Source organism: Melanotaenia boesemani, chromosome 12 (assembly GCF_017639745.1).
Source record: "Melanotaenia boesemani isolate fMelBoe1 chromosome 12, fMelBoe1.pri, whole genome shotgun sequence".
NCBI lineage: Eukaryota > Metazoa > Chordata > Actinopteri > Atheriniformes > Melanotaeniidae > Melanotaenia > Melanotaenia boesemani.
Genome location: NC_055693.1, coordinates 16,295,462 through 16,320,021, shown reverse-complemented (window position 1 = coordinate 16,320,021; position 24,560 = coordinate 16,295,462). Strand labels below are relative to the sequence as shown.

Genomic DNA, 24,560 nt, shown 5'->3' with positions numbered 1-24,560 from the left:
CACCACAAAATCAACCAAAAAACTCTCTTGTCAGGCTTAATCTCTTTCTCTGATTCTCCCTCATGCTCACTGTCTTACTCTCTTGGTTGCATGTTTCCATACAAACTGCTGTGCACAGCTAGCTGCCATCGAATCTGTGTAGTTTGCTAAGGCTATGTGGACACACTGTCAGCAATGATGGGCTGAATCAAACTGACAGCTCAGACATAGAAAATAAAAAATAAACCAAAAAAATTAAACAAAACAAGATTGTGTAGATAAAGTGCTGGCCATCTTTGTAGTTGGTGTGAATATTGATAAAAACCATTAAACCAGGCTGGATCAATATTTGCATGAACTTATATCTGTGTGCTCTCTGATGTTTTTGTGCATAGCTTTTTGAAATGCACACAAATCTTCTCAACACCACAAGACATTTCAAATAAATTCTTCATTGGCCTGTCAAAATGCTTTTCCTCTCCCATCAACACCAGCAAGAGACTACCGTGATCTACTATGAAATGGCCTCATTGTGCAGGGCATCAAGGATTCTAAGGCTCCATCTCCGGGTGTGCTATGAACTGTGAATTTCAGATTCAGACAGCCCAAGGCCCAAGGCCATGAGCCGCCAGCACTGCTGAAGCACTCTGTTGCTTCACACATTTAAAATTGGCTGACATGTTTAAATTTGCCGTACCTTTGCTCAATTCTTGTGTGATTGCTCTGTGGAAACCAGGCAAAGCCAAGTGACTCAAGACCTACATGTGTCAGGGCAATGAAGTATTCCCCTCTTTAATTTTAGTCTGCATTCCCCAAACTGCCATACATGCACATTTTGATGAGATTTTTGGTATACACAGAGGAGCTGTTAGACACATCAGCATGTAACTTGGTAATCTGAGAGAGGATATTCGACAGAGAGTTTTCCATTCAGTGGCGGGATCCCGTGGTGCTGTAATCCCTTAATATCTCACCAATAACTATTAAGGATTTAATGTCACTCTTGCTCTGCTGGGTTTTTTTACCTGATTCACTCTCAGTTTTCCTGAACTCGGGACATAGCAGAGATTGACTGAGCCCATAAAATCTTTAAAGTCTCTTCTCACGGGTCACAGAATAAGCTGAGACAGGATGTTCGGATCTTGTATAACAGGAAGTCAAAGTGACCATTTCGACCTGAGTCAGTATATCCGTGTCAAGCTAACCTGTTTTGATTTGCTTTGCTGGAACATGAGAACAAGACGCAAGGTGGAAATGACATCTTATGAAGCTTATGACACAAAAAGCTCACCTTAATATTTGAAATTAAGAGTTTTTTATTATTATAATTCACTTTTTTTGCTGTTGACATACTGCGTTTGCCAGCTAAACTGTTTGTATTCCAGACTCAGACTAAAACCAGTCAGTGTGAAAAATATAGCTCACAGCTGAGATGGAAGAAAAAAACTCCCCATTTTAAGGCTTCTCAAAAATCCTCCAGTTAATTTTTCATGGCCGTACCTTTTAAGAGACATGTCAGTTTGATTTAATGTTCGGCTGACAGTTATTGGTTTTTGCTGTTTACCTCTTATCACTTCGGCAAACTGTGGAGGCCAATTTATACTCTGGATCCACATGAAGCAGCATCAAAAATTAAGATCTTGACGCCCTGGAAACATTATAAAAGCTTTCTATAATGCAGCTCTGTGTGTAATTGGTTATGCTCTTTTTGTGAGTGTGTGTTAAGAGGGTAGCAGGCTTGTTAAAATTTATCAGTATTTCTACATATTCTGTGTTTTGAATGACACACTGCCACTCGTCTTCCTCCTACAGCCTCATCTGCAGCTTCTTTTCACCCAGTGGACCCTGGACAGTTTGCATCACAGTGATGGAAGTGCAGAAGGAATTTTTTTTTGTTGTTGTTTTTCTCTCTCTCTCTCTCTTTTTTTAAATTCCATTACTGATCCCCAGAGTTTGCCTCTGACAAGTTAGAATTTTCATGATAAACAACCAAGCTGCAATAAGTGCTCACTGACACATATTCTGGCACTTTTGATAAAGAAAATCTTTAAAAGGGAGCTTACAGTGGAGAAATTGTCTCAAATGGTTCAAAGGATTTGAAGTGGAAGAAGAGAGGATTGATGTTTGCGCTGCAAGCCCCTGAGTAGAACTGGCCCAGGGTCTAATCAGAGACCAGCAACACACCCCCTCCCCAGCTCCCCCTCCTTCCATACAGCCACAGGATTTTCTCTCACTATTCAGGGGCTGATAGATGAGCCTCTTTTTGTATTTCAGCCATGCACTTTCTTAAATCTAAAAAGCCAATTCATCTTGTGCAAAACGCATAAGGAGGAGGGAGTATAAGAAAAACTTCAAAACTCTTTTTTTTTTTTTTCTCACCAACAATCAAATGTCATTCATAGCCTTTCAAAACACTCGTCTCCCCTTCATTAATTGGCTCTGTGCTTCACATGTGTCATATGTGACTTGACTGCAAGTGAAAAAGATGGAAAGATGGTGCCTTGGCTCTTCCCCTCTGTCCCTTGGGTGGAAAATTTTAACAAAATTGGGAAAAATGAAGCAACAAAAACAGCAAAATATGACTACATGTGATTTGATTCTTTTCTACAGTCATTTAGCAGACGCGCTTCTTCAAAGCGACTTACATCTGAAGGTGGTTAGGCAGTAGCGTTAAGGCATAGCAGAATATTTCATTAAGCACAACAGTAAAAACCGATAATATAACAAAAAAACATGGCAATTACAGACAACTCAGCATTTAGAGAAGCAGCAACAAAAGCACTAAACAACAAAATAGGAATCTTGTTCCTACAGAGTAGACTACATTTCACATAACACAATAACATTTTAAAAAGCTGGACTTGTGCTGAACATCATCATTCTAAAGCCCACCCCCTGCTCATTATCAACTAAATTAAGAGTGTGTGCAAACTGACATGTAGGAAGAGTTGGCAGAGGAATGACATCATGCAGCAGCAGTGGTAGTTTAAGATCACCATGCAGTGAGAACATGATCAGATGTAGAACATATGCATCATCATGTAATCTGCATCTCTGAAAAGACTAAGGTAAGTAAAAGTGGAAACATAGTCATGGTGCAATGCCTTTTATTATTTGTTTGTTTGTTTTGTTGGTGTGTTTTAAATGCTGTTTTCCAAAATGGTTTATTTCCTGTTCTCCTGTTTTGTTTACTCTCTGAATGTTGTTGTTTCTGAAATGCTTTCATTTTGTTGTTGTTTTCTAAGCTACTGGTGTGTTTTCAGAGGAGTGGAGTTTCTGATTTTCTTGTGTCTTTGCTCTTTTTTTATATTTTCTAGAAGGTTGTGTCTCTGAAATGTGTTTTTGGTGTTTTAATCATGTTTACTAACTGGCTGATGTGAGTTCTAAAGTGTTGTTTTTAATGTTCTTTCCTCCTTTCTTTCTTTTTTACTGCTGTGTTTTGCATGGACCGTAGTTTTATTCTCCATGCCAATAACTTTTACAGTAAAGACAGCCAGGGAAAATGTGAACAAAACAAAGAAGAAAAAGGAGAAAATGTGCTTGTGTCTTGTGATGGACTGAATTAATCTTTTCTTTTCAGGTACAATGCTTTTCAGACATTCAATGAGAGCAGTTTATCTATGCTTGCTGTCAAATAGAATTCTATCATTTAGCTGAAGAGACAAATAACCAGTGAAATAAATCATCCATTTTTGTGTAGTAAAGCATCAGAGAGGCTACTACACAGACAGACTGTTTGAAGTTTAGACACTTTCATTACACACATGTCAACAACATGCGTAAAGTTTAATGGTCATGTGGTAAACTCGGGGGCAAATTTTTTCACACTTCACGTAGCAAAATGAAAGCCTATTTTTCCAAGAAGATAATTTGTCAGCCAGAGATACAACATACACCACAGTGTTTTTTTTTTTTAATCCCACAGCATCTCACTGTGCCCATGTGTTGAAGGAGAAAGGGTGTCGAGTTTAATTAGCAAATTCTCACAGTGAACGTGGACACCTTGTTGACACATCCATTCCACATGAGCTATTGCTGATTCCTTTGAATGCAATTTACATAATTATACCTCATCCAGCTCTGTGAAGCGCGTGCCTCAAACAACCATGTTGCTCATAGCAAAACCGCATGAGGGAATACAGCCATATTATTGCTAGTGGCAAGAAAAACTAAATGTTGGAGCGCGTTCCTCCATTTGCATTGTATGAGACATGATGGTCTTGCAGCATAACAGATATGACCCCCCCTCACACCCAAACACACTTACATTTGAGCACACACATGCAATAACACCACTTTGCCATGAAATATACACACAAAGAGAGAAAATCTCACTGCCTAGGAAAGATGACCTACATTTCTACAATGCTTTGCACTTTGCGTACACATTTAAGTTGATCTGTTTTCATTATGCAAAACCCATAGTTAACCACCTCATTCCAAAGCATAAATCCTCATTTAAATGCACAGTATTGGCAGAGGAGGCACACTACCAGCTAGTAAAGTCAAACAACGCCCATCCTCCTTTTAGAACAATGAAGCATGACAGCCTAAATTTCCAGAATATTATGTCAAAGAGCTCCTCCAAAGCTCCCAGCACTGACTTTCCTCCCAAATCATGTCTTGCTCATCTAATAACTTTGTTTATGTCTGCTATGGGATATGTCTAGAGAGAGACACCTTGAACACTGGGATACAGCTCTCAGGCCAAACATAAAGAGAGAAATGAAATATTCACCTGTCTTATTGTCTCCAAACTCTGGGAGAAGAATCAATAAAACATAACATCAGCCTCTTTCTGAGTTAGGACTTCCAGTGGGGTTTGAAACCCCGAGTGATGATACAGTCTTTCTTCTCGCATATGAAAACACCAGAGCTTTGGTTTGATGGTTGAATTAATCAGCAGAGAGCATCTTCAGAACAAAAAGATCTGATGTTGCCTGTGGGAACAGCGGCCTTCTGAGATTTCACAGGCTGTATTTAAAAGCATGTTTTGAAGAATGCATTTCAACAGCCTATAATAGCCTACGACAGTCCATAATGCCTTTCATTTGTGGTTTACAAAACGCAGCCTGTGTTTTTTTTTATCCCATTACATACCACATATTCTCAATGTCTTGATCTATCCCGGGTGAGTAGAACTAGTTGACTTCAAAGACTTGTTAAAAACACATGTTGACTCAAATAGCCTCACTGCATTGTATGATTAAGCACCCTTCTCATGTAAAGGTTAAAACTCTTGTGAAGTCTGTCACTTCTTGCAATACAATAGGGCAATTATGCCCAACAAGGTCAACATATGTAGAGGCAACTGGAAGACAAAGGATCTAGATAAATAGAAGGGGGAATGTGACCCCATTACCATCTTATCTCAGAGGTAAAGAAAAAAATGGAAAGAAAGAGGTCAGTAGTAGTGTGGCTTTTCTCAAATGTGTGTTACCAGCAGAAGAAGCTCAGTGCATTGATAATGTATAACAGGGGAAAGTAATTTTATCAGCTTTCTTGCTGAGAATTTGTTTGTAACACTGGCAAGTGTTATATGTGTTTATTTAATGTGAAGCTACTTCTGGGTCTATCTTCTTTTCAAATCAGCCCCATGGGGCACTTGTTCATGCAGGGTTCATGCAATGGTCAATAACTACGCTCAAGGAATATGCAACATCTAGTGGTTGTGAGTGCAATTGCATGTGAACTGTAAAGAAAGAAAGATGGCATCCATGAAGGACAGTCATATTGTAAAATGCATGTATTTCAGCCCTAACCATGGGCTTTTCCAAACCATACCCAAATGGTTCTGATATTTATCCCAAACTGAGAGATGACTGTCTAAACCCAACAAGGAAAGGCCAAATGTTTTAAGTGTATGAACGGAATTAACAGAAGTAACAAAACAGTTGACTAATGGAAATTATTTTTTTCATCTGAGAAACATTGCAAAGTTGAGAATATTGGCATCAAAAACTGAACTTGAAAAGGTGACTTGCTTTTATTTCTACTCATTTGGATTACTGTAACAGCCTTTTAACTTGTTTAAAAAAGAAAGAGCCACATGGCTTTTTAACTATATTACCCTTGTTTCAGCATCTCTCCATTGGTTACCCATCCATTTCAGAATTCATTTCAAAATTCTGGTCCTTATTTTTAGAGCTCTACATGGTCAGGACCCTCCCTTCATCTCTGACCTTATTCATCTCCACTTCCCAGCCAAAGCTCTGCAGTTTTCAGGTCGGGAGGCTACTAGTGGTCCCGCACACACAGTTTAGGGTGCATTCACACTAGGAAGTTTAGTAGACTCGATCCGATTGGGGACTTGGTTCAGTTAAGGGTGAATTATTTTTCCTAGCCGATATTTCGCTCACGCTTTACTTCTCAAATGAATCAGACCTTTTTAGTAAAATGTTCTACTCTCTACCAGAGGCGGCGCTGCACTGAAAATTACTGAAGGAGAAGACAAGACACACAACAGAGAAGAAAACTTGTTCATCTAATGCAGAACAACTTCGGTTTCTAGTACTTTAAAGATAAATATGGAGCTGCATCAGATCTTAGCCGTCTTGGGTTGATTAGAATTTTATCTGAACTTTTACTGAATTCTTTCACATCCGACCACAAGCCATTTCTCCCGTTCAGAGTCGCCTATCATCCCACATGCCTATATATTTTGATTATGTTTACTCATAATGCCGGGCACCGAACTCACAATGCACTTTGTTATGTACTTCGCTTCTTGTATTTGGTTTACTTGAAATGGACCAAGACCGGTATTTGTAGGAGGACCAATTCAGCTTCTTTGATTCAAATCAGAATTCGTTTGTGCATTCAATATACCCCAAACAAGGAGGACTTTCCGAGCGAACATACTAGGATACAAATGCACCCTAAGTCCCTGGGGGCCGATCCTTTAAGGCTGTGGCACCCAAACTCTTGAGTGCGCTGCCTTACTCTTTAAGATTCCTAAATTCTGTTGATTATTTTAAAAAAGCAGCTGAACATTTTTGTATTCAAGGGTTTTTATCACATTGTTTATTCATGTGTTTTTATTGTCTTTTATGCCTTATTTTGTGTATTTTGTGTATTACTGTATTGTAAAGCCCTTTGTGGTTGTTATCTGTGAAAAGTGCTATATAAATAAAATTCCCTTCCTTACTTTCTTATGTGACTTCTCAAAGGAAAGAATAGAGAGTTCTGATGCAGAAATGATATTATGAGTTGCTTTTCCCTCCTGCTGCTTGAAGTGGCAGTACTTTACTCAACCCAGTTAGGGGTCAAAATAGGGCTATGAGCAAATGACCAACATGGTTGTTTCTACTGGAGTAATTGTTGTACTTCCAGCAGATGAAATACATTAAAGCAGCTAGTCAGCTCTGTCCAAACAGTCAAATTGTACAACCAAGCTCACTAATTACCATGTTCCATCTCTTTAGTTTAAGTGTAAAAACAACTAATTATAGTTTCACAAAAGGTTACTTGCCAAACTATTTTTCCAGCAGTGTGTAATTTTCAAACTTTTGTGTGGAATAAACAAACATGTGACATATTATTAACCAATGTGCATTTTAGTTTGGGAAGAGCATAGGACGTTGACAAGCTCTACTGTCATTATTGATAAAACAAACTGGCTGCTGAGAAGAGTATCTTATAGAAGAGTGAGTTACAGTGACACTCCCTTATTAAAACATAGTAGAAGAGGGTAACCGAGACATATGCAGATAGAGAGAGAGAAAAAAAGTCTGACTTTTTTAAGATTCTGAATTCTTTAAGGCAAGTGATCTCCCACCAGAGCAATATTCGGCTAAGCTGAGCTCCACCACAGTGTAATTTGCCCCTGATTTCTAATCTTTGTAAAAGAATGCAAAGCTAAATGCCTTGCACAAATGCAGACTATCATGACATTTCTTCAGGCAACATTATAGACCGGAATGATTAGAGAACTTAAAATGCAAAGACATCCCTTGAAACTGAATGCATTTACAATCCCATTAAATATGGAATTGTGTCTGTGGGCCAACACTAAATTTGAAATATCTTACCCAGCCATGATTTTTTTTTTCTCATACATTTTCAGTTTGCCTCTTTCTTCCTTCTCTCTCTTAGTGAATGTGTTTGAGACTGTGAATAATTTGCCAGTGACTTTAATGGAAGTAGCTCTGCCCAGCAAAATTATATAACATTAATCACAAAATGTGCACATTTGTTATGACTGATGATTCTGACAGTTGATTGCTTTTACTGAGAATAAAAATAGTCATAAATTGCCATCTGCACAAAGATGTAAAATCAAACATTAATGTAAAACGTGGCTTAACTTCACAGTCTTTCGCTGCTGTCTTACTCCTGTACAAGTGACCTTGAGCTAATGTATTAGAATAGGAAATTGCATTCTGTCTGGAAAGAAACTCAAATATCTAGCTTGAACCTTTGGCAGGTTATAACAGACTGAAAATCCATCACTCTACAAACAGTATTTTGCGTTTTCCCCCGGCAGTACAATTAAATGTAATATGTAAATGAGGCGATAATAAACTAAGGAATATGCACATCACGGTGAAAACAGACATCTGCTAAATAACCTTTCTCAACCATAAACAGCCATTTACTTATTTTAAATTCACATGAACTCCTCCATGTCCCAGCTCAGACTGATGCTGCATTGTAGTATTGTAATCCATCTATCCCAGCAGCTGTTTGAACCTGGTTTAAAGCAATCCAAAGAGAATCACAAACACTTTATCTAGGATCACCTCTGTTCTTTTAAAAGTGAAAATCAGCCTACGTAGCATGGAGCTTTGTACCGAGCTGAACTTTTCTTTTTAATCAACTAATTCATTAAATAGTTCTGATTAGTTTCCAACTCCTTCCCTTGCTCATGATGTACTTTTAAATTATACTCTTGTCACTCGTATATTTGCATTGGTAAGATAATGTCATCATCAAGTAACTAACACTGAAAAGATGAATGCAAATCAACAGATGTTTGCGAATGGTATAGACCTTCCCTGGTATAAAATTTTTGTACAAAAGGAAGAGAATTTGTGTTTGATTGATTATTTCTCCCCTTTAACAATTCCAACTGATGTTGCATTATATATAGTTGGAAAGCTTGATTTGTCCCCTTTGTGTAGTTAAGTATAACTTGTGAGGTGGTTCTGTTGGATGAGCAAAACAGCTAAACATGAGGATAGTGTCCCAAAAAGGAAAACATATTGGCTATTTTACTCTTACTGTATTTTACACTGTCAGGGACCTCAGTAGTGTGTGCAAGATCCATACACAGCAGCAACAGCTTGGCACCGACTCCTCAAGCTGGTCAGCAACCTGGTCATATTTTGTTGTGGAATGGCATCCCATTCCTCAAACATGGGTTGTTGAAAGTCAACCACTGTGGTTTTGTTGGTCATTCTGGCACGTTCTGCATGCCAACTCTAAACACAGAAGCGTTCAATAGAGTTCACATCTGAAGTGATGGCAGGCCAGTCCATCTTCTCCACCTCCAAATTCTGGATATCCTCTGTGATGATCCTGGCTCCATGAGGGAAAGTTGTCATGCTGGAGGATGAAGTTAGGTCCCAGATTCTGGAGATAAGGGATCGCCACTAGGTCCAGAAGGATCTCTTTCCAACACGTTTGTCTGTCTATCAGTCAGATCATACATCTGTGACTGGCATACACCTGGCAGCACTTGAATCTCAAAACCAAGAGTGAATAAAACAGGGGAAATTTGCAGATTTTGGCACAATTTGGGGGGGAATTACCCACATGTTTAGCTGTGTTACTCAATTCAAATTCGCACAATCCTTAAAAGTTATACCTCATTGTAAAGGTGTCTAATTAGGCTTCCCATCAATATATAATACAATCACTGTTTTTAGTCATCAAACAATCATCTAAACACAAATTTTCTTACATTTTGTGCTAGGTTTGAAATTTTTACTGAAACAGCACAAAAATGAGGCAGTCCTCCCAAAGAAGTGCCAATATGGCATACAGGCACATTCAAAGAATATGCAACCTCTTGCCATGAGGGTAACTGCATGTGAGAAGTAAAATCCATGTCATTAATATAGACAGTTGCATTGTAAGAAAACTGTAGTTTAGCTCTAGCCAAGATCCTTCTCTCAACCCAATCAACCAATTTTAACTTGCAACCCTAACTAATTTATTTCACCACTTAACCCATAAGAGTCCGACGTGACATTTTTGTCACATACAGTTTCTGAGGCCTTTTGCTTCAATTTATAGTATAAACTTTGCTCAAAATCCTGTTGAACACAATCTGATACTAGTCTTATGTCCCATAATAGATACCCAGAAGCAGAAAACCATATTATAATACTTTTAATATATCACATGGAAATAAATGGTAGACATCCCCCCCAAAAATGTTAATCTTTTTGTTACATTTTGTTACAGGGCCAAATAAAGATACCTCATATTTAAAAATTTTGACTTTTCTTACCATTTTTTCATGGGTTGGATCTTAACGGGTTAAATGCAATCAGGGAATAAAAAATAATTCATTGCAATGTGTTGTGTTTCCATGTAACCATGGCAACCTTAAAAATGGCATCCATGACAGAAGGCAGTCGCTTTGAAAATATTAATGTATTTTAGGTCAAACTATGATCAACAACATCCTCCCTCTTCTACTATAAACCTCTGCTGTGAGGAAGGACACTCATAGGGCAAAAGTGAAAATGGGAGCACTGAATGATTTTCTTTAGCCTCTATCAAGTTAAGAAGCAGAAGCCTGCTGCAGTGTGCCTCTTGATGCATTCCCTTTCTGGAACAATAAACTAGTTTACTTAACATTATGTTACTTTAGGATCCAATAATGAAGGTGGTTATTGTGTATAAAACAGGAGAAGGAACTGAAAAGCCTCCAAAGCTCTTCCAGCTCTTTTTTATATCCAGCATGTCATTAAGAAATAGAGCTTTAGGGGGGCTATAGAAGAAAAGATGAGCCAAACTCCCATATGACTACAAAGTATTTGTAGGAAGGTTTGGCTAAAACAGTACTTGCAGTGAATGTTTGAAACAGCAGCAGATTCTGCATGTAGGAGACATCAAAAGGAAATTTCACGGTTACTTTTTGTCATAAAAGTCAGTTTTTGAAGTCTGCACAGCAACATTTAGATAAGCCATAGTCATTGTAAAGATGTGTTACAGACATGAGGTTCAAAGGGAGTTTCTCACCACAAATAACAAAATATTTTTCTTCTTATTTATTTATTGTTTAATGGGAGCATCTTTTAACTAAAAGAATTCTTTGTCATATTTTAAGCACTGTGGTGAAAATGTTCTGCTTTGGTGTTGTGTGGCAGCCAGAGATGTTAGCAGCAATGGACATATAGAAAGGAAAGTGATCTCTGCTAAATGTCGATATTTTGGTACAAATATCATGCAGACAGAAAAAAAAATGAAATTGTGAATTTTCATAGCTGGAAAAGCCCAATGATTTTAGGGCGGGCTATGTGAATGTGGACTTTCATAAAAATTTGATTGGAAACACAACTAAATCTACAATTTTAGGGAGGAAGTCTGCAGGAATGTATAATCCAACTGTCTTTATTTGATGTAATGTAACAAATCTGAATGTGCACACAAATTACACTGTAACACACAATTAATGTAGAACCTAACTGCAAATATCATGACTTAACATGAAAAAGTCAATTAATATATTACCATGTCATTTAATAAGCTCAAAATCATCATCAAAAGAAGTTAGGACTGACAGTCAGGTCTAGGATACATTTTACATGTATTTCATGGATTTGGAGAAAGCCTATGACTTGGTTTCCTCTGGGATACTGTGAAAGGTCTGTGGGAACATGGGGTTACTGCTGTCTGTGCATGCTGTTAGAACATTGCACACTCATGGTTTAAGCTGTATTTGCATGCTTAGCATTAGGTTCCATGTGGGAATCAAACTTTACATGACCTACAACTTGCTTTTAGTCGTGTCAGTGATTTTCACGGACAGGATTTGAGGGAAGTGTCACAGTGAAGAAGGCATCTGGCATAAAGATCAAGAAGACATCTCTCTTCTTTTTGCCGATGATGTCCTCCATCATTATCTGAAGGAGAGCCTCCAGAGTTCACTTGGTGTGCCAAATGTGATGTGACTGGAATGCAAAATCACTCCTCCGAATTATTCCTTTACGTGATGAGAGAGACTCTATCTCAGGTTAGATTTAAGTATTTTGTATTCTTGTTAATAAGTGGCATCACCAGAACCATAGTGAATGCTGGATATGGCCTCCATGGTGCAGAGGCCTGGGTTTCTCCGCTCCTTCTTGTATTGCTCCTGTCACCTTGAAATTGGTCATTGGATGGATGGATGGATGGATGGATGGATGGATGGATGGATGGATGGATGGATGGCTGGATGGATGGATGGATGGATGGATGATAGAAACTAAATTAACTACTATTCTTTAGAGATATTTTAGTTTTGATTAAACTAACACATGATGTAAACACACTTTGCTCCCCAATATCATAAAATCTTATTTAATAATCAAACACAATGTGTCACAGTTGCTCTCCCCATGTTAGAAGGGTTGAACAATAAAATTACCCACCTATTGTTGTTGTTTGCTGCAGCTTTCAATGGTTGAATGTCTCTCTGTGGGCTTTTCACAAATTGTTGGATCTGTACTGCTTTTGCTGGCATTATTGTATCAGATTATTGTTCTTTTTAAGTGTTCCAGTTGTGGCAAGTGGTGGACTGTGTGGCTAACTAATGAATCATTACGTGAGCAGAGTAATGGAGAAGTGGGAAGTTAGATGTAAATATTCATAAATGAATTGTTAACAGCCTTCTTACCAGATGCTGAGTGAAAGAACAGTTATGCTCTGTGTTTCTCAGAAATTCTCTGCTCTCTACAGCCGTCGAGCAAAGACATGTGAAAACATAATCACAATGCAAAAATCTAATATAACAAGGTGCACAGGGGATTTGACACGTCTCAAAAGAACAAACAGGTATGCACACATACTCGGTGGAAACTAAATCGGATCCTTAGAGAAATTCTACAGATTTGTTTTCCAGATTACTGCCAAAATGTTGTTTGCACAGTCAATTCTTGCCACTGCGTTTCATACAGGGTTGACAGAGATATGTGTCAACACTTTAGTGAGTCAACAGCACAGGGTAATCCTTGAGTCCTGCACAAAAATCTCACATGGTGAAGTGGATGATACAGTTTTGAAGAATGAAAGAGGTAACCTTAACTCTCTGGGTGAATTTTAAAGATACGAATTGTGGTGTTGCTGTAATGTGCTCACTTTTAGTGCTTAGTGCTGAATATACTACACAGTCAAAACAAAGAACGTGAACATAACTGCAATTATAGGCTCTTAAATGAAAACCTTGTGTATTTGATGAACTGCTTTTATCACCATTTTCCATTCTAGGAAGGCTTTTCACAAGACTGTGGATGGAGAAAGGGATTTGCTTCCTTTCAGCCACACAATTATCAGTGAGACCAGACACTGATGTTGAGCGATAAAGCCTGTCTCACAGTCGACACTATTTTCACCCCAGGTGGAATGGCGATGAGGGCTTAAGTCAGTCAAGTTCCTCATTGTATAATTCAGAAACACTTGATTTTGACCATCGTTTTTTCTTTTTTTTTAGTAGGATGCACGCAAGATATTACACAAAATATTTCAGGTGTTTGGCACTACTTCTCTTTGAGTCGTCAAAAGATATTCTTGTGCCTATTTGTCTCAAGATAAATATGTTATTTTCAAGTTATTAAGCCCACAAGGAAATCTTGTTCAGCTCACCAAGAACAATTGAGCTGGTCTCGGGAGTGCACGCACACATTTGTACGTGTGCGCACCCGTATGCACACCTATGCGCGCAGACAAACTCAAAGACAATAAACCAAACATCAAAAGAAGAGAAATGAGCTTTTGCTAAATAAAACCATCACTCTGTAATGGCTGTAATAAGACGATAAACTGTGCAGGAACTTATCTTCAAGCAATGGTTTTATATTTATGCCCTTTTTCTGTTTTTGCAACTTCTCTCTCTCTCTCTCTCTCTCTCTCGCTCTCTCTCTCTCGCTCTCTCTCTCTCTCTCTCTCTCTCTGTGTATGTGTCTTTCTCAAATAAAATAAGGCTCAGAGCATTTTTTCTAAAGGATGTATTTTTAATTCTAAAGCAAGGGATTGGTCACACTTCGTCTCATTAGCATGAGGAGACGTATAAACCCCGCCGCTGCAGAATTTTGAGCTGTGTTAAAGGCGAGGCAATAAGCGTGTCTGGCTGGCTGCGCATGAAGAGTAACTTTCACTTTCAGCACAGTTCAGTTCATAAAAGCGGGAGCCCATTCCAGATGTGAACTGCTCTCAACTGCTCTGCGAACAATGAGGCTGCTCACCGGGGGAAAGATTACCGCGAAGATGATAAGGGTCACATTTATAACTTATTGGCACCGGTGGATTTTTATTTTCTCACTCCATCAATTCTTATTTGCCTCGTGGGTTCAATCCGAAGGAAATACTGTGAGATATCAGACCAGAGAGGAGGACGCACCAGGTACAGTGATCGGAAACCTTGCCAAGGACATGTCCTTGAGTCTGTCTCATTCCTCAAAGACCAATTTTAGGATGATGAAACAATTCAACGACTCATTCATTAGGGTGAGAGAAAGCGACGGGGAACTCAGTGTCGGGGAACGAATTGACAGAGAAAGAATCTGCAGACACACTCCACTGTGTCTGATTACTTTTGACGTGGTTAATTTCTCCAAAGATCGCTACAAATTGATTCACGTTGAGGTGGAAATAAAGGACATCAATGACAACTCTCCAGAGTTTCCAAGCAAGGAATCTATTGTGGAAATCTCTGAAAATGCAGCACTTGGGTCCCGTATACCCTTAGACCCTGCTGTGGACGTGGATGTTGGGTCAAACTACATACAAAGCTATCAAATTTCTGTTAACAGTCATTTCACAATTGATGTGCTCCTGAGAGCGGATGGGGTTAAATATGCGGAATTGGTCCTAATGAAAGAGCTAGACAGGGAGACTCAGTCCTCATACAATGTCGAATTAGTTGCTACAGACGGAGGAAATCCATACAGATCAGGGTCAACAAAAATAACAGTGAAAGTGACGGATTTTAATGACAATAGCCCTGTTTTCGACCAGAACAGTTTCTCTGTGAGTTTGCCAGAGGACGCACCGGTTGGTACTGTAATATTGGACTTAAACGCTGTTGATGCTGATGAAGGTTTAAACGGAGAGGTCGTCTACGGGCTTGGAAAACAGGTTTCTCATGAGATCCGAGAACTTTTCCAAGTGGATAAAAAATCAGGTCGTCTGACGCTCAAGAGCCCTGTGGATTTTGAGGACAAAAGCACATATGAGATAGACGTGCAAGCGACTGATATGGGACCCAACCCGACCCCCTCCGTGTGCAAAATCATAATTCACGTCACAGACGTTAATGACAATGCCCCAGAAATCAGTATCACCCCGATGACCTCCATCACGACAGGTATTGCATACATCAGCGAGACGGCAGACAAGGACAGTCTGGTGGCGCTGATCAGCACCTTGGACAGAGACTCTGGCATTAACAGCCAGGTCCACTGCACGTTATACGGCCACGACCATTTCAAACTCCGACAGGCGCACGAGGACAGCTACATGATAGTCACAGCAGCAGCTCTAGACAGGGAAAGGATTAGTGAGTATAACTTGACGGTCATGGCTGAGGATTTTGGGTCACCTCCACTGAGAAAAATCACTCAGTACACTATTAGACTCAGCGACGAGAACGACAACGCCCCCCACTTTGCCAAATCTGTCTATGAAGTTTCAGTAGTGGAAAACAACGCCCCGGGTGCTTATATCACCACAGTTGAGGCCAGCGACGTGGATCTGGGCAACAATGGGAAAATTACTTACAGACTTGTGGACAGTGTCATCATGGGATCTCCTGTTAACACATTTGTGTCTCTCAATTCGATGTCTGGCTCAATATATGCACTGAGAAGTTTTAATTATGAACTAATGAAACATTTAGACATACATATTCAAGCAAGCGACGGGGGGTCACCACAGCTGCAGAGCACTGCTATCGTCAGATTAAAAATAGTTGATCAGAATGACAACCAGCCTTCTATCATAGAGCCCCCCCTTTACAAGGGATCTGCTGAGGTTTTCCTACCCAAAGATGCACCTGCAGGATATGTTGTAACCCAGATAAAGGCCACAGATGCTGATGAAGGCATTAACTCGCAGCTGTCCTATAAAATCACAGAAGGGGGACACCTGGGCTTCTCTATCAACAAAGACACAGGGAAGATGCACGTGAGTCGACAGCTGACATATGATCTCACAGACAATGTCAAAGTAACAGTGTCAGTCAGTGACAATGGATCCCCCTCACTAACCTCCACAGCTGTCATACTTTTCAGTTTCATAGAAGGTACTCTACCTAGTTTGCCTTCCTTGGCTCAAAATGGCAGCGAGGAGCTTTTTGAATGGGACACGTCTATAGCAATAATTATCGTCCTGGCAGGGAGCTGCTCTCTCCTCCTACTGGCTATCATTCTTATCACAACTATTTGTAGCCGGCGGAAAAAACAGACAAGGGAGGGGGCGTTTGATGAAAAAGAAGACGTACCAAATCTGGATAAAGTGGAAAGTGGTCATATTGATTCATTGAACACCAACCACAAAGGCAAAGTGTTTGATACCCATCCATTTCCAGAGGATGCGCCACTGGCGGGCAGCAAAACAACAGAGGCAGGCTGTGAGGATGGTAGACAGACAGCAGGCATCTTTGAGTCAAACAGCAGGACAATGGAGGGGAAGTTAAAGGTATGGGGTTTATTTGATTTATTTTAAATCTGTTGTGCAATGACTTTGTTAACTTTCTAGCATTTTGACTCAAATGTGTGTTTGTATGTTTGCAGGGTTATTCTACACTGCCAGGATATGGGAAAGAAACTCTCAGACCTATAACAATATGGAAGGGCAATTCATTCACAACAATATCAGCAAGAGATCCCCACATCAGTGGTAAGGACAGTGGAAAAGGGGATAGTGACTTCAATGACAGTGATTCTGACATTAGTGGAGATGTCCACAAAAAAGAGTCACCACCAGTGAACAGTAAGTATCATCAAAATTAGAAAAGAATAGTTAAATGAGAGTATGTAAAAGAGTTAAAAAATGATGTGACATACTCTCTAAATTATTAAGCTATTTGAAATCAGAGCAAACCTGAAATCATGTCGTACCTACATATTACTGCTGTGTGCTACACAGTAGATGAATTTTGATTTGTTTAACTTGAGCACACTGGAATTTCTTCTAATATCACACATCCAGCCAAGGCAACAACTATTCATATTGCGCCCTGACAGCTCTTTTGTTTTCCACAGGTCTCTGGGCATGTACTAGCGAGTGCAAAGTGTTGGGACATTCAGACAGATGCTGGAGCCCTTCAGCAACAAGGCCCAACACAAGCCTGGCCTGTGGACAGCATATGTCAACGTTCTCCAAGACAGCAACACTTCCCCGGGATGCTAGACGGGAAAACTACTACCCAGCTCAAATACCCAAAACTAATGGCCTGCAAAGTGTGTATGAAAAAGTACAACATCAAGAATTTGATTATATTCTTGTTGGGCCACCAACACCAGCCAGGATACAGGAAACAGATGAAATCTCCATCCCTGAATACACAAACTCTTAAAACATTTTAAATGTAAAATCAAACTGTAATTTGAAGGACATTTTGTCTTTGAACTGTACAGTACTTTCATCTTAATTGACTCTATGTTGGATTGTTGCAGTGTTTTGAAGTGTGTTGTGTCTTTTGGCTCATTTAAGACTGTTCATTGTATCATGTGTAATATGCAAGATTTTCTACATAAAAATATATTTTTCATAATGATTCAATGTAAAGAAAAATTTTATTATGAATTTTTAAGAGCATGTGTAACTATTTAAGGGCATGACTTATGGACATTTGGGCTAAAAAAAAGGAAAAAAAAGGAAAAAAAAAAGAGCCTTTCTGGTGTGGAAAACAATCAAAATGAAAGATTACCCTGTCTGTGGTAGATTTTCACATTGTTGCACAAATAAAGAGTTAAAAACAGTGCTGTTTTGGCTGTTCAGTGTCAGTTAAGTAGCAATCAGGACTCAATTGTTATCTTACAGTAAGAGTACAACCTTTTGTCCTGAGGAAATATCCATAAAGCATACAGAATAACCCTAATTAGCCAACTGAGTGCATCCCATTTGCCTCAGAGGCTTACAAGCTGCAGTAAATCAAATGTGGTTCTCCAACCATCACAGCTAAACTGATAGCAGAGCAGAAGCCAATCCCATTGTCTTTTTATTGTACACAGTGTGGTTACTGTGCAGCTTCAATTTGCATGTAAATATTGCTCTACAGATCAAATTCTCTCACAATTGCATATTTTTCAAAGGTCAAAGAATCCCTTTACCTCACATGATTGCCTTACAGCTTACCAATTGTCCAGAAAAAGTGATTCAATCTGTTTCTAGGCAACAGCATTTTTTCTTGCTATTTTCCTGCTATTTAAGTTATGATAAAGGCCAAGAAAACCTTGGTCACAAACCGCTTTTCTCCATTTGTAACAATGGAAAGTTCATGATTTTTTTTTTTAATGGGGCTGCAGGAAACGGCTGCCTTACCAGTGTCTCTTACGCACCCGAGTGCTTCTTTCTTTCTTTCTTTCTTTCTTTCTTATCGTTTTATTCCTTATTTTATATATATATATCCTATTTTTTTATTCTATTGAATATTTTTAAACTCTACCCAAATTTCCCTGAGGGCTCTCCGAAGGGATTAATAAAGTATTTCTATTCTATTCTATGCTATGATTAAGCAATGATTATGTTTGTGTGTATATGTACACTATATATATATATATATATATATACATATATATATATATATATATATAGATAGATAGATAGATAGATAGATAGATAGATAGATAGATAGATAGATAGATAGATAGATAGATAGATAGATAGATAGATAGATACAATACACAACTCATATTCTCAATTTCTCTAAATTTGGACCTAGTCATCTATTGCATCCCTATTGCTTAGATGTGCATGACAACATAATTTTAAACTTCTGAATTAGCAACTGATACAAAGTCATGATATTTACTGCATAGTATTTGGGAATGGCCAAGTCAACATCTTGACCTTAATCCAAGAGAAATTTTGTTGGAGGAAGTGAATGGCTCACATGAGGAGCCCACCAATATTCCAGAGTTAAAGCTGTTTTGTACAGAAAGGGCTAAAATTCCTCCAAGCTCCTGTATATAAACCACCAACAGTTATTGGATGTGGTAAGTTGCTTTTATTGCTGCTCAAGGGGGTTAGAAAAGCTATGGAAAGCAAGGGTTCCCTTCCCTTTTCCACTCCCAGATACATAACATTGAGTTATTTTACTGAATGACAAAGACCAATCACTTCTGCCTCTATGTTTTTTCTCTTATTGTTTATATAAACCTTTGAAAATCTAATTATTATTGAAGTTATATTTACCAGAAATATAGGAAATTCTGAAGAGATCACAACCTTTCAAGACCACTGTGTGTCTGACATTATTCTATTGAGGTGGGTTATTAAATAAAATACATAAAAATATTCTGTGAAAGCATAACTGACTTATGCGGTAATGTATTTTCCTCCAGATAGTCACTGACAGAAAGGTCAGACAGCATCCTTTTTACAAACCAGTACATTACCATCCACAACACATGACATCAGCCAATCCCTCAGGATCCCAAAGCTGCTTCAAATGTCTTTTTTAGTTTGGTACCACAGGGTGGCCACCTTGCTTTGGGCAACCTGTAGACACAGGTAACATTCAGATGAAGAATTTTGCAATTTTATATTACCTTTACGTCACTCACATTTACTTGTCAAATTGTCCTCTGGTGGATAACCGGGCTTCCTCAAAAAGAAGCAACCCAAAAGGTAATTATCAACAAGAGAGAAGATTATGGGAAAAGGGAAAGAAACGACTAATGGATCTTGCTGTTTTGAATGCTGCAGGCCTGCGGTAAGACAGCCAAGATCACAATTATACCTGACATGTGTGACATGTTATTAAAGCTGCAAACTCTATAGAACCTTAAGCATCCAAGCAATGCTACTCTTGTCTTGGTTGTTGTTCAGAGCTTGTCATCTTCTTCTTTGTTTACTCTGAACTTATAGGGTCGAAGCAAATCCAGCGCACCAGCTTCTGCTGCAGTCAGTCATGCGCTGAGACTTGGAGCTGTGGTTCTCATTGCTGGTGCAGTGTTTATATTTTGTGCATCTGTGGCTGCTTTAAATCTGTGGAAGTTCGGTGACAAAAATGTAAGCATCGTCAAAAGCTGTTGTTATTACTGCATTGTACATCTTCTATTGCAGCAACAAAAGGCAATTAATCAGGTACTAATGTTGAAAATGTAAAAAGCCATGGGACTTCTCAAAATTGGCATCTCCAGCTTCAAAAACGCATCTTTTTTCCTCGACATGCAGAAATATCATAAATTGATCCTGGAGCTCTTCTTCATTTTATAATCAACAGTGTAATGTTTATTTGTGTTCTAATGAGCTCACATGTGGGGCAGAGCTCTTCATCAAGGTCTGCAGCAGCAACTCCTGGGGTGCTTTACTCAAATCCTCAGTATGTTAAAACTACAGAGGATTTTATCATATGAAAATGTCTGTGAGGGGGGTGAATAACACAATCAACAGGAGGCATGTTTTCTATCGCCACTTCTATGTTTTGCAACTGTGTGATTTACATAACTTGACTAATCAGTCCATTTAACATCTCTCTTTAAATTCTGCCAGGTTTATAATGTTTATTACAGCTTGAACATTGATGGGGAGGTGAGGGAGGGCTCCATGGAAATCGATTCTGACAACAATCTGGAGAGATTTAAAACTGGGAGTGGAGCTGAGGAAGCTGTGGAGATTCATGACTTTCAAATTGTGAGTGAGTTTGTCCTTGTTCTTTCTTCCTGGGCTCATTTGAGACCGTCTGTGTGCTTTGCAAAGTAGCAAAGCCGTGAGTGTAAACATGGCATATCTGTGATTTGGTGCAGGGAATAACTGGAATCCGGTTCTTTGGAGGAGACAAGTGCTATATAAGATCTCAAATCAAAGCAAACCTTTCACTTATGGGAGCACAGAACAAAGAGACACTGATGTTTGACCTGGTATGTGCTGGCTGATATGCAATGTTGATATTTGGAGAGGAAAAATGATATTATAGCTTTAATCTGAGCAAGCAAGATATTGTCTTTATTTTTCTCATCAGACAGGGGACATAATGCCTGTGAGGTATGATGAAGACTCTCTCATTTGGGTTGCTGCAGAAAAGCCGCTGAATGACACCACATTATTAAGCAGCAAAATTCTGGATATTTGTGGAGAACTTCCCATTTTCTGGCTCCAACCCATGTATCCTAAAGGTTCTCCTCCTCCTTAAACTCTTTTAAATTGTATACCTCCTTCTCACACACACACACACACATAAAAAAACTCAGCATGATCTATTCTGAGTGAAGCATTGTACGTTTTTCATGGCTAATTAAAATCTTAGCTGTGATTGCTTTTCTTTTCTGCTGACACACTTGTAAAATTTACAGTCTTGGCTTAGAAGTAAGTGAAATACTTGAACATCTTGAATATAAACTAAATTTAGATTTCAGAAGCAAAAATAAAAAAAAAAGAAAGAAAGAAAAAAGAAGACGACCAACAAAGTCTCAAATTAAAAAAGAATGAACTTGAAATATGCAACACTACTTGATATCACTGCTGCTAATTGAATTATTCAAGACATGTGAGACAGCTCCAGCTATGTAGGATTGAGCTCTAAGGACGTGTATGGCATCTTGTGGATGCTGACCCAATACTCTTGCCTCTTGTGCATGCTGTAACAGATGGGGAGAGGGAAAAGAGAGACACTTTGCGAGCCAAACGGCAGTTAAACATGGAGGAGATTGAGGCAGCTGCTGAGACGAGGGAGCTAGTGAATCGCACAGAGCACGCCACCTCCAGAGCTGAGGATGAAGAGGAGTCAGCTTCAGGGTCAGCATACAACCCTGAAAACCCCTATCATGTGAGTAACAACTTCATTAACAGCAATGTTTACGATGAGCAAGACCCCAGAGTCGGTGAATTTTTTATTAAAGAGTCAGACGCTGGGCCCTAAAGCTAACCTATAAGTTAAATTTTAAATTCAAGTTTTCTTGTTTTGCAAACACTTTTACAGATGACTTCGATGCTAACCTTGTTAGAGATGTATTTTCACCCAAACAGCACATAGAGTGGAAATGTGTTGATCTGCATTTAGTCTTTCTGTCAGCTGTGGGTGGTATATTCTACTGCTGCTGTTAAGGTGTTGCATCAGCAGCTTTAATTACAGGTCACTTGGGTAAAAACTGCCATTCCAACTTGAACTTCTGAACTGAAGTGAAAACTCCCACCGGTTATAAAAATTCATGTTGTTTTGGAGAACTGGAGTCATAGATGCCATTCTTAGGAGGATGAGATTCAGTGATTTGAATTGCAAATAAGTATAGATTTAAGAGACGATTAGATGAAATAGATAGTATTCTAGAATTCAACGCTAAAGTTGCTCTTTAAAAAAAATGATTTGCTTTTGTAAATTGTTCTTGCTTTTTATAACTGCAGCGCAGTGGAGAGGCCAAAGAGGAGAGCGCCATGACCTTTGACTCCATGTTAGACCACCAGGGGATCTGCTGCTCAGAATGCCAGCGTGGTTACACTCACTGTCAAAGGGTGTGCGATCCGTTGCGTGGCTACTGGCCTTGGCCCTACAACTACAGAGGGTGCCAGGTAGCGTGTCGAGTTATTATGCCTTGTCGCTGGTGGGTGGCTCGCATTTTGGGTCTTGTGTAACACAACAAACTCAACACTTGAAAGGGGACATGCATTTTATTTCCATCTCTAAAGGTTTCTAATCTTTTAGCTTCCATTCCGATGTGCTTGCAAATACTAATTTTCTGAGTTTCATGGTAAATACAGCCGGATAGATCTACACATGATAGTGTTACATGTAGATTGTGGAATATGATTGTAAGTCCAATACTCTACTTACTACTACTAACAAGAATATGTTGTTCTATTTTTGCTTGCAGAAAAATGTCCACAAATGAGTGTTCTTAATTTTTATATCATGATCCTAATGCTTAATGCATACTATATGCGTACTATACTGTGTTTAGTGGAAGGCATGAGACCTAATCAAAAGGCTCACCAGATCATGTACTTTTGTCTGACTGAACAGGCTTCAATAAACTCTAATTACAGTATGTTGGCTTTGATGTTAATGTTTTCTGTGTCACATGTTGTTTCCATGGTTCCACTGGGTGTTTTCTGATAAAGCTAAATTGACAGCAACAGTTGCCATAACTTGCATTCACAGCTCGGAATCAGTTTGAGGGCAACTCAATCTGTGCATGCTGACATCTGCATTGATGTGGACTAATGTGAGACGAGTGCTGTGCCAATGATGTGAAATATTTCCATAAAGGTGGCATTTTTGTGGAAAAAATAAATGTTTTTTTGTTGTTTTTTTTTCATGCAAAGTGGCGTATGTAAATGCTAAGCTACATAAGGCAGCTTGTGCTATAAGGCTGCATGTGATGTTGGCTATTTTGAATACCTCAGAGTTAAAAGAAATCAGATTACCATCTCCAAAGCCATATGCCAACTTTCAATATAATTGAAAGGAGCCATGTTGTGATCAAGACGATTTCACAGAGGGTGATCCAGGCACATCAAATTACAACAGATGTGAAATTGCACCATATCTGCCTCTAAAGCTGCATTGAAACTCTGAAGCAGTGCGAGGAATCAACACAAAGAGATGCTTGTCTTTTCTGCTTGGAGATTTTTCCTGGTTTTCATGGGGGTAGAGGTGCTTATCACATCTGCAGTGCCGATAAGACGGCCTCCGTGCTTCCGTAGGCTATATAATATTAATCCCTCTCCCACATCTGCAGATACACTTAAAGGAAGGTGACAAGCATGACATATCCAGGACCTCCTGATGGCTCGTGCTCTGGAGTGCAGCCGCTAAAAGAGCCCCAAGTACCCTCAAGTGATGTAAATTTGCAGGGGGAGTCCAATTTCCATCACAGTGCTGTCACTGCCATGGTCATTAAACTAAATCATCCTGCTGTGTGTCACACAGCTCCCATTTTAAAGTCCTCTCAATAATGGAGTTATACTTGGAGTGCAGATTGCAGCACAACAGTGAATGTCTGACCTGACAGCAGCTGCAGGAATAACTTGAACACTATTCGCTATTTCATCCTTAGAAATCACAGGCAGACAGCATATATGGGTGTAAGGGACATTTTGGAATTATTAATCATTTGAGAAATCATTTGTGTGTGTGTGCATGTGCATGTGCTTGTGTACCAGCAGTAACTTCTGCAGTTAAACAGGACTGTCTAATAGTAACACATATATGATGAGATAATAATGGCAACTGTAACTAAAATTTAAATAGGATTTTCTATTTGCATGTT

General features: G+C 39.1%; 2 protein-coding genes across 2 annotated transcripts; both read left to right on the top strand.

Annotated features, from left to right (window-relative positions):
* Window positions 1–14,169: 14,169 nt before the first annotated feature.
* On the top strand, window positions 14,170–18,106 carry si:ch211-199f5.1 (protocadherin-8). Its single transcript, XM_042000887.1, has 3 exons — window positions 14,170–16,824; window positions 16,920–17,118; window positions 17,391–18,106. The coding sequence occupies exons 1-3, from the start codon at window positions 14,359–14,361 to the stop codon at window positions 17,702–17,704; spliced, it is 2,979 nt and encodes a 992-aa protein (XP_041856821.1). The 5' UTR covers window positions 14,170–14,358; the 3' UTR covers window positions 17,705–18,106.
* Window positions 18,107–20,005: 1,899 nt separating this feature from the next.
* Window positions 20,006–22,939, top strand: cnmd (chondromodulin). Its single transcript, XM_042002194.1, has 7 exons — window positions 20,006–20,065; window positions 20,221–20,364; window positions 20,848–20,988; window positions 21,102–21,215; window positions 21,317–21,470; window positions 21,942–22,120; window positions 22,696–22,939. Exons 1-7 carry the CDS (start codon window positions 20,006–20,008, stop codon window positions 22,921–22,923), a joined length of 1,020 nt encoding a protein of 339 aa, XP_041858128.1. The 3' UTR covers window positions 22,924–22,939.
* Window positions 22,940–24,560: the final 1,621 nt, after the last annotated feature.

What these genes read in the sequence shown, in the direction of transcription:
- si:ch211-199f5.1 (XM_042000887.1), top strand. Translation starts at nt 14,359, where the DNA reads ATGAGGCTGCTCACCGGGGGAAAGATTACCGCGAAGATGATAAGGGTC. An exon ending in CAATGGAGGGGAAGTTAAAG is followed by an intron (nt 16,825 to 16,919) that starts GTATGGGGTTTA and finishes GTATGTTTGCAG; the next exon opens with GGTTATTCTACACTGCCAGG. An exon ending in AGAGTCACCACCAGTGAACA is followed by an intron (nt 17,119 to 17,390) that starts GTAAGTATCATC and finishes TGTTTTCCACAG; the next exon opens with GTCTCTGGGCATGTACTAGC.
- cnmd (XM_042002194.1), top strand. Translation starts at nt 20,006, where the DNA reads ATGGGAAAAGGGAAAGAAACGACTAATGGATCTTGCTGTTTTGAATGC. An exon ending in TTGAATGCTGCAGGCCTGCG is followed by an intron (nt 20,066 to 20,220) that starts GTAAGACAGCCA and finishes CTGAACTTATAG; the next exon opens with GGTCGAAGCAAATCCAGCGC. An exon ending in AGATTCATGACTTTCAAATT is followed by an intron (nt 20,989 to 21,101) that starts GTGAGTGAGTTT and finishes GATTTGGTGCAG; the next exon opens with GGAATAACTGGAATCCGGTT.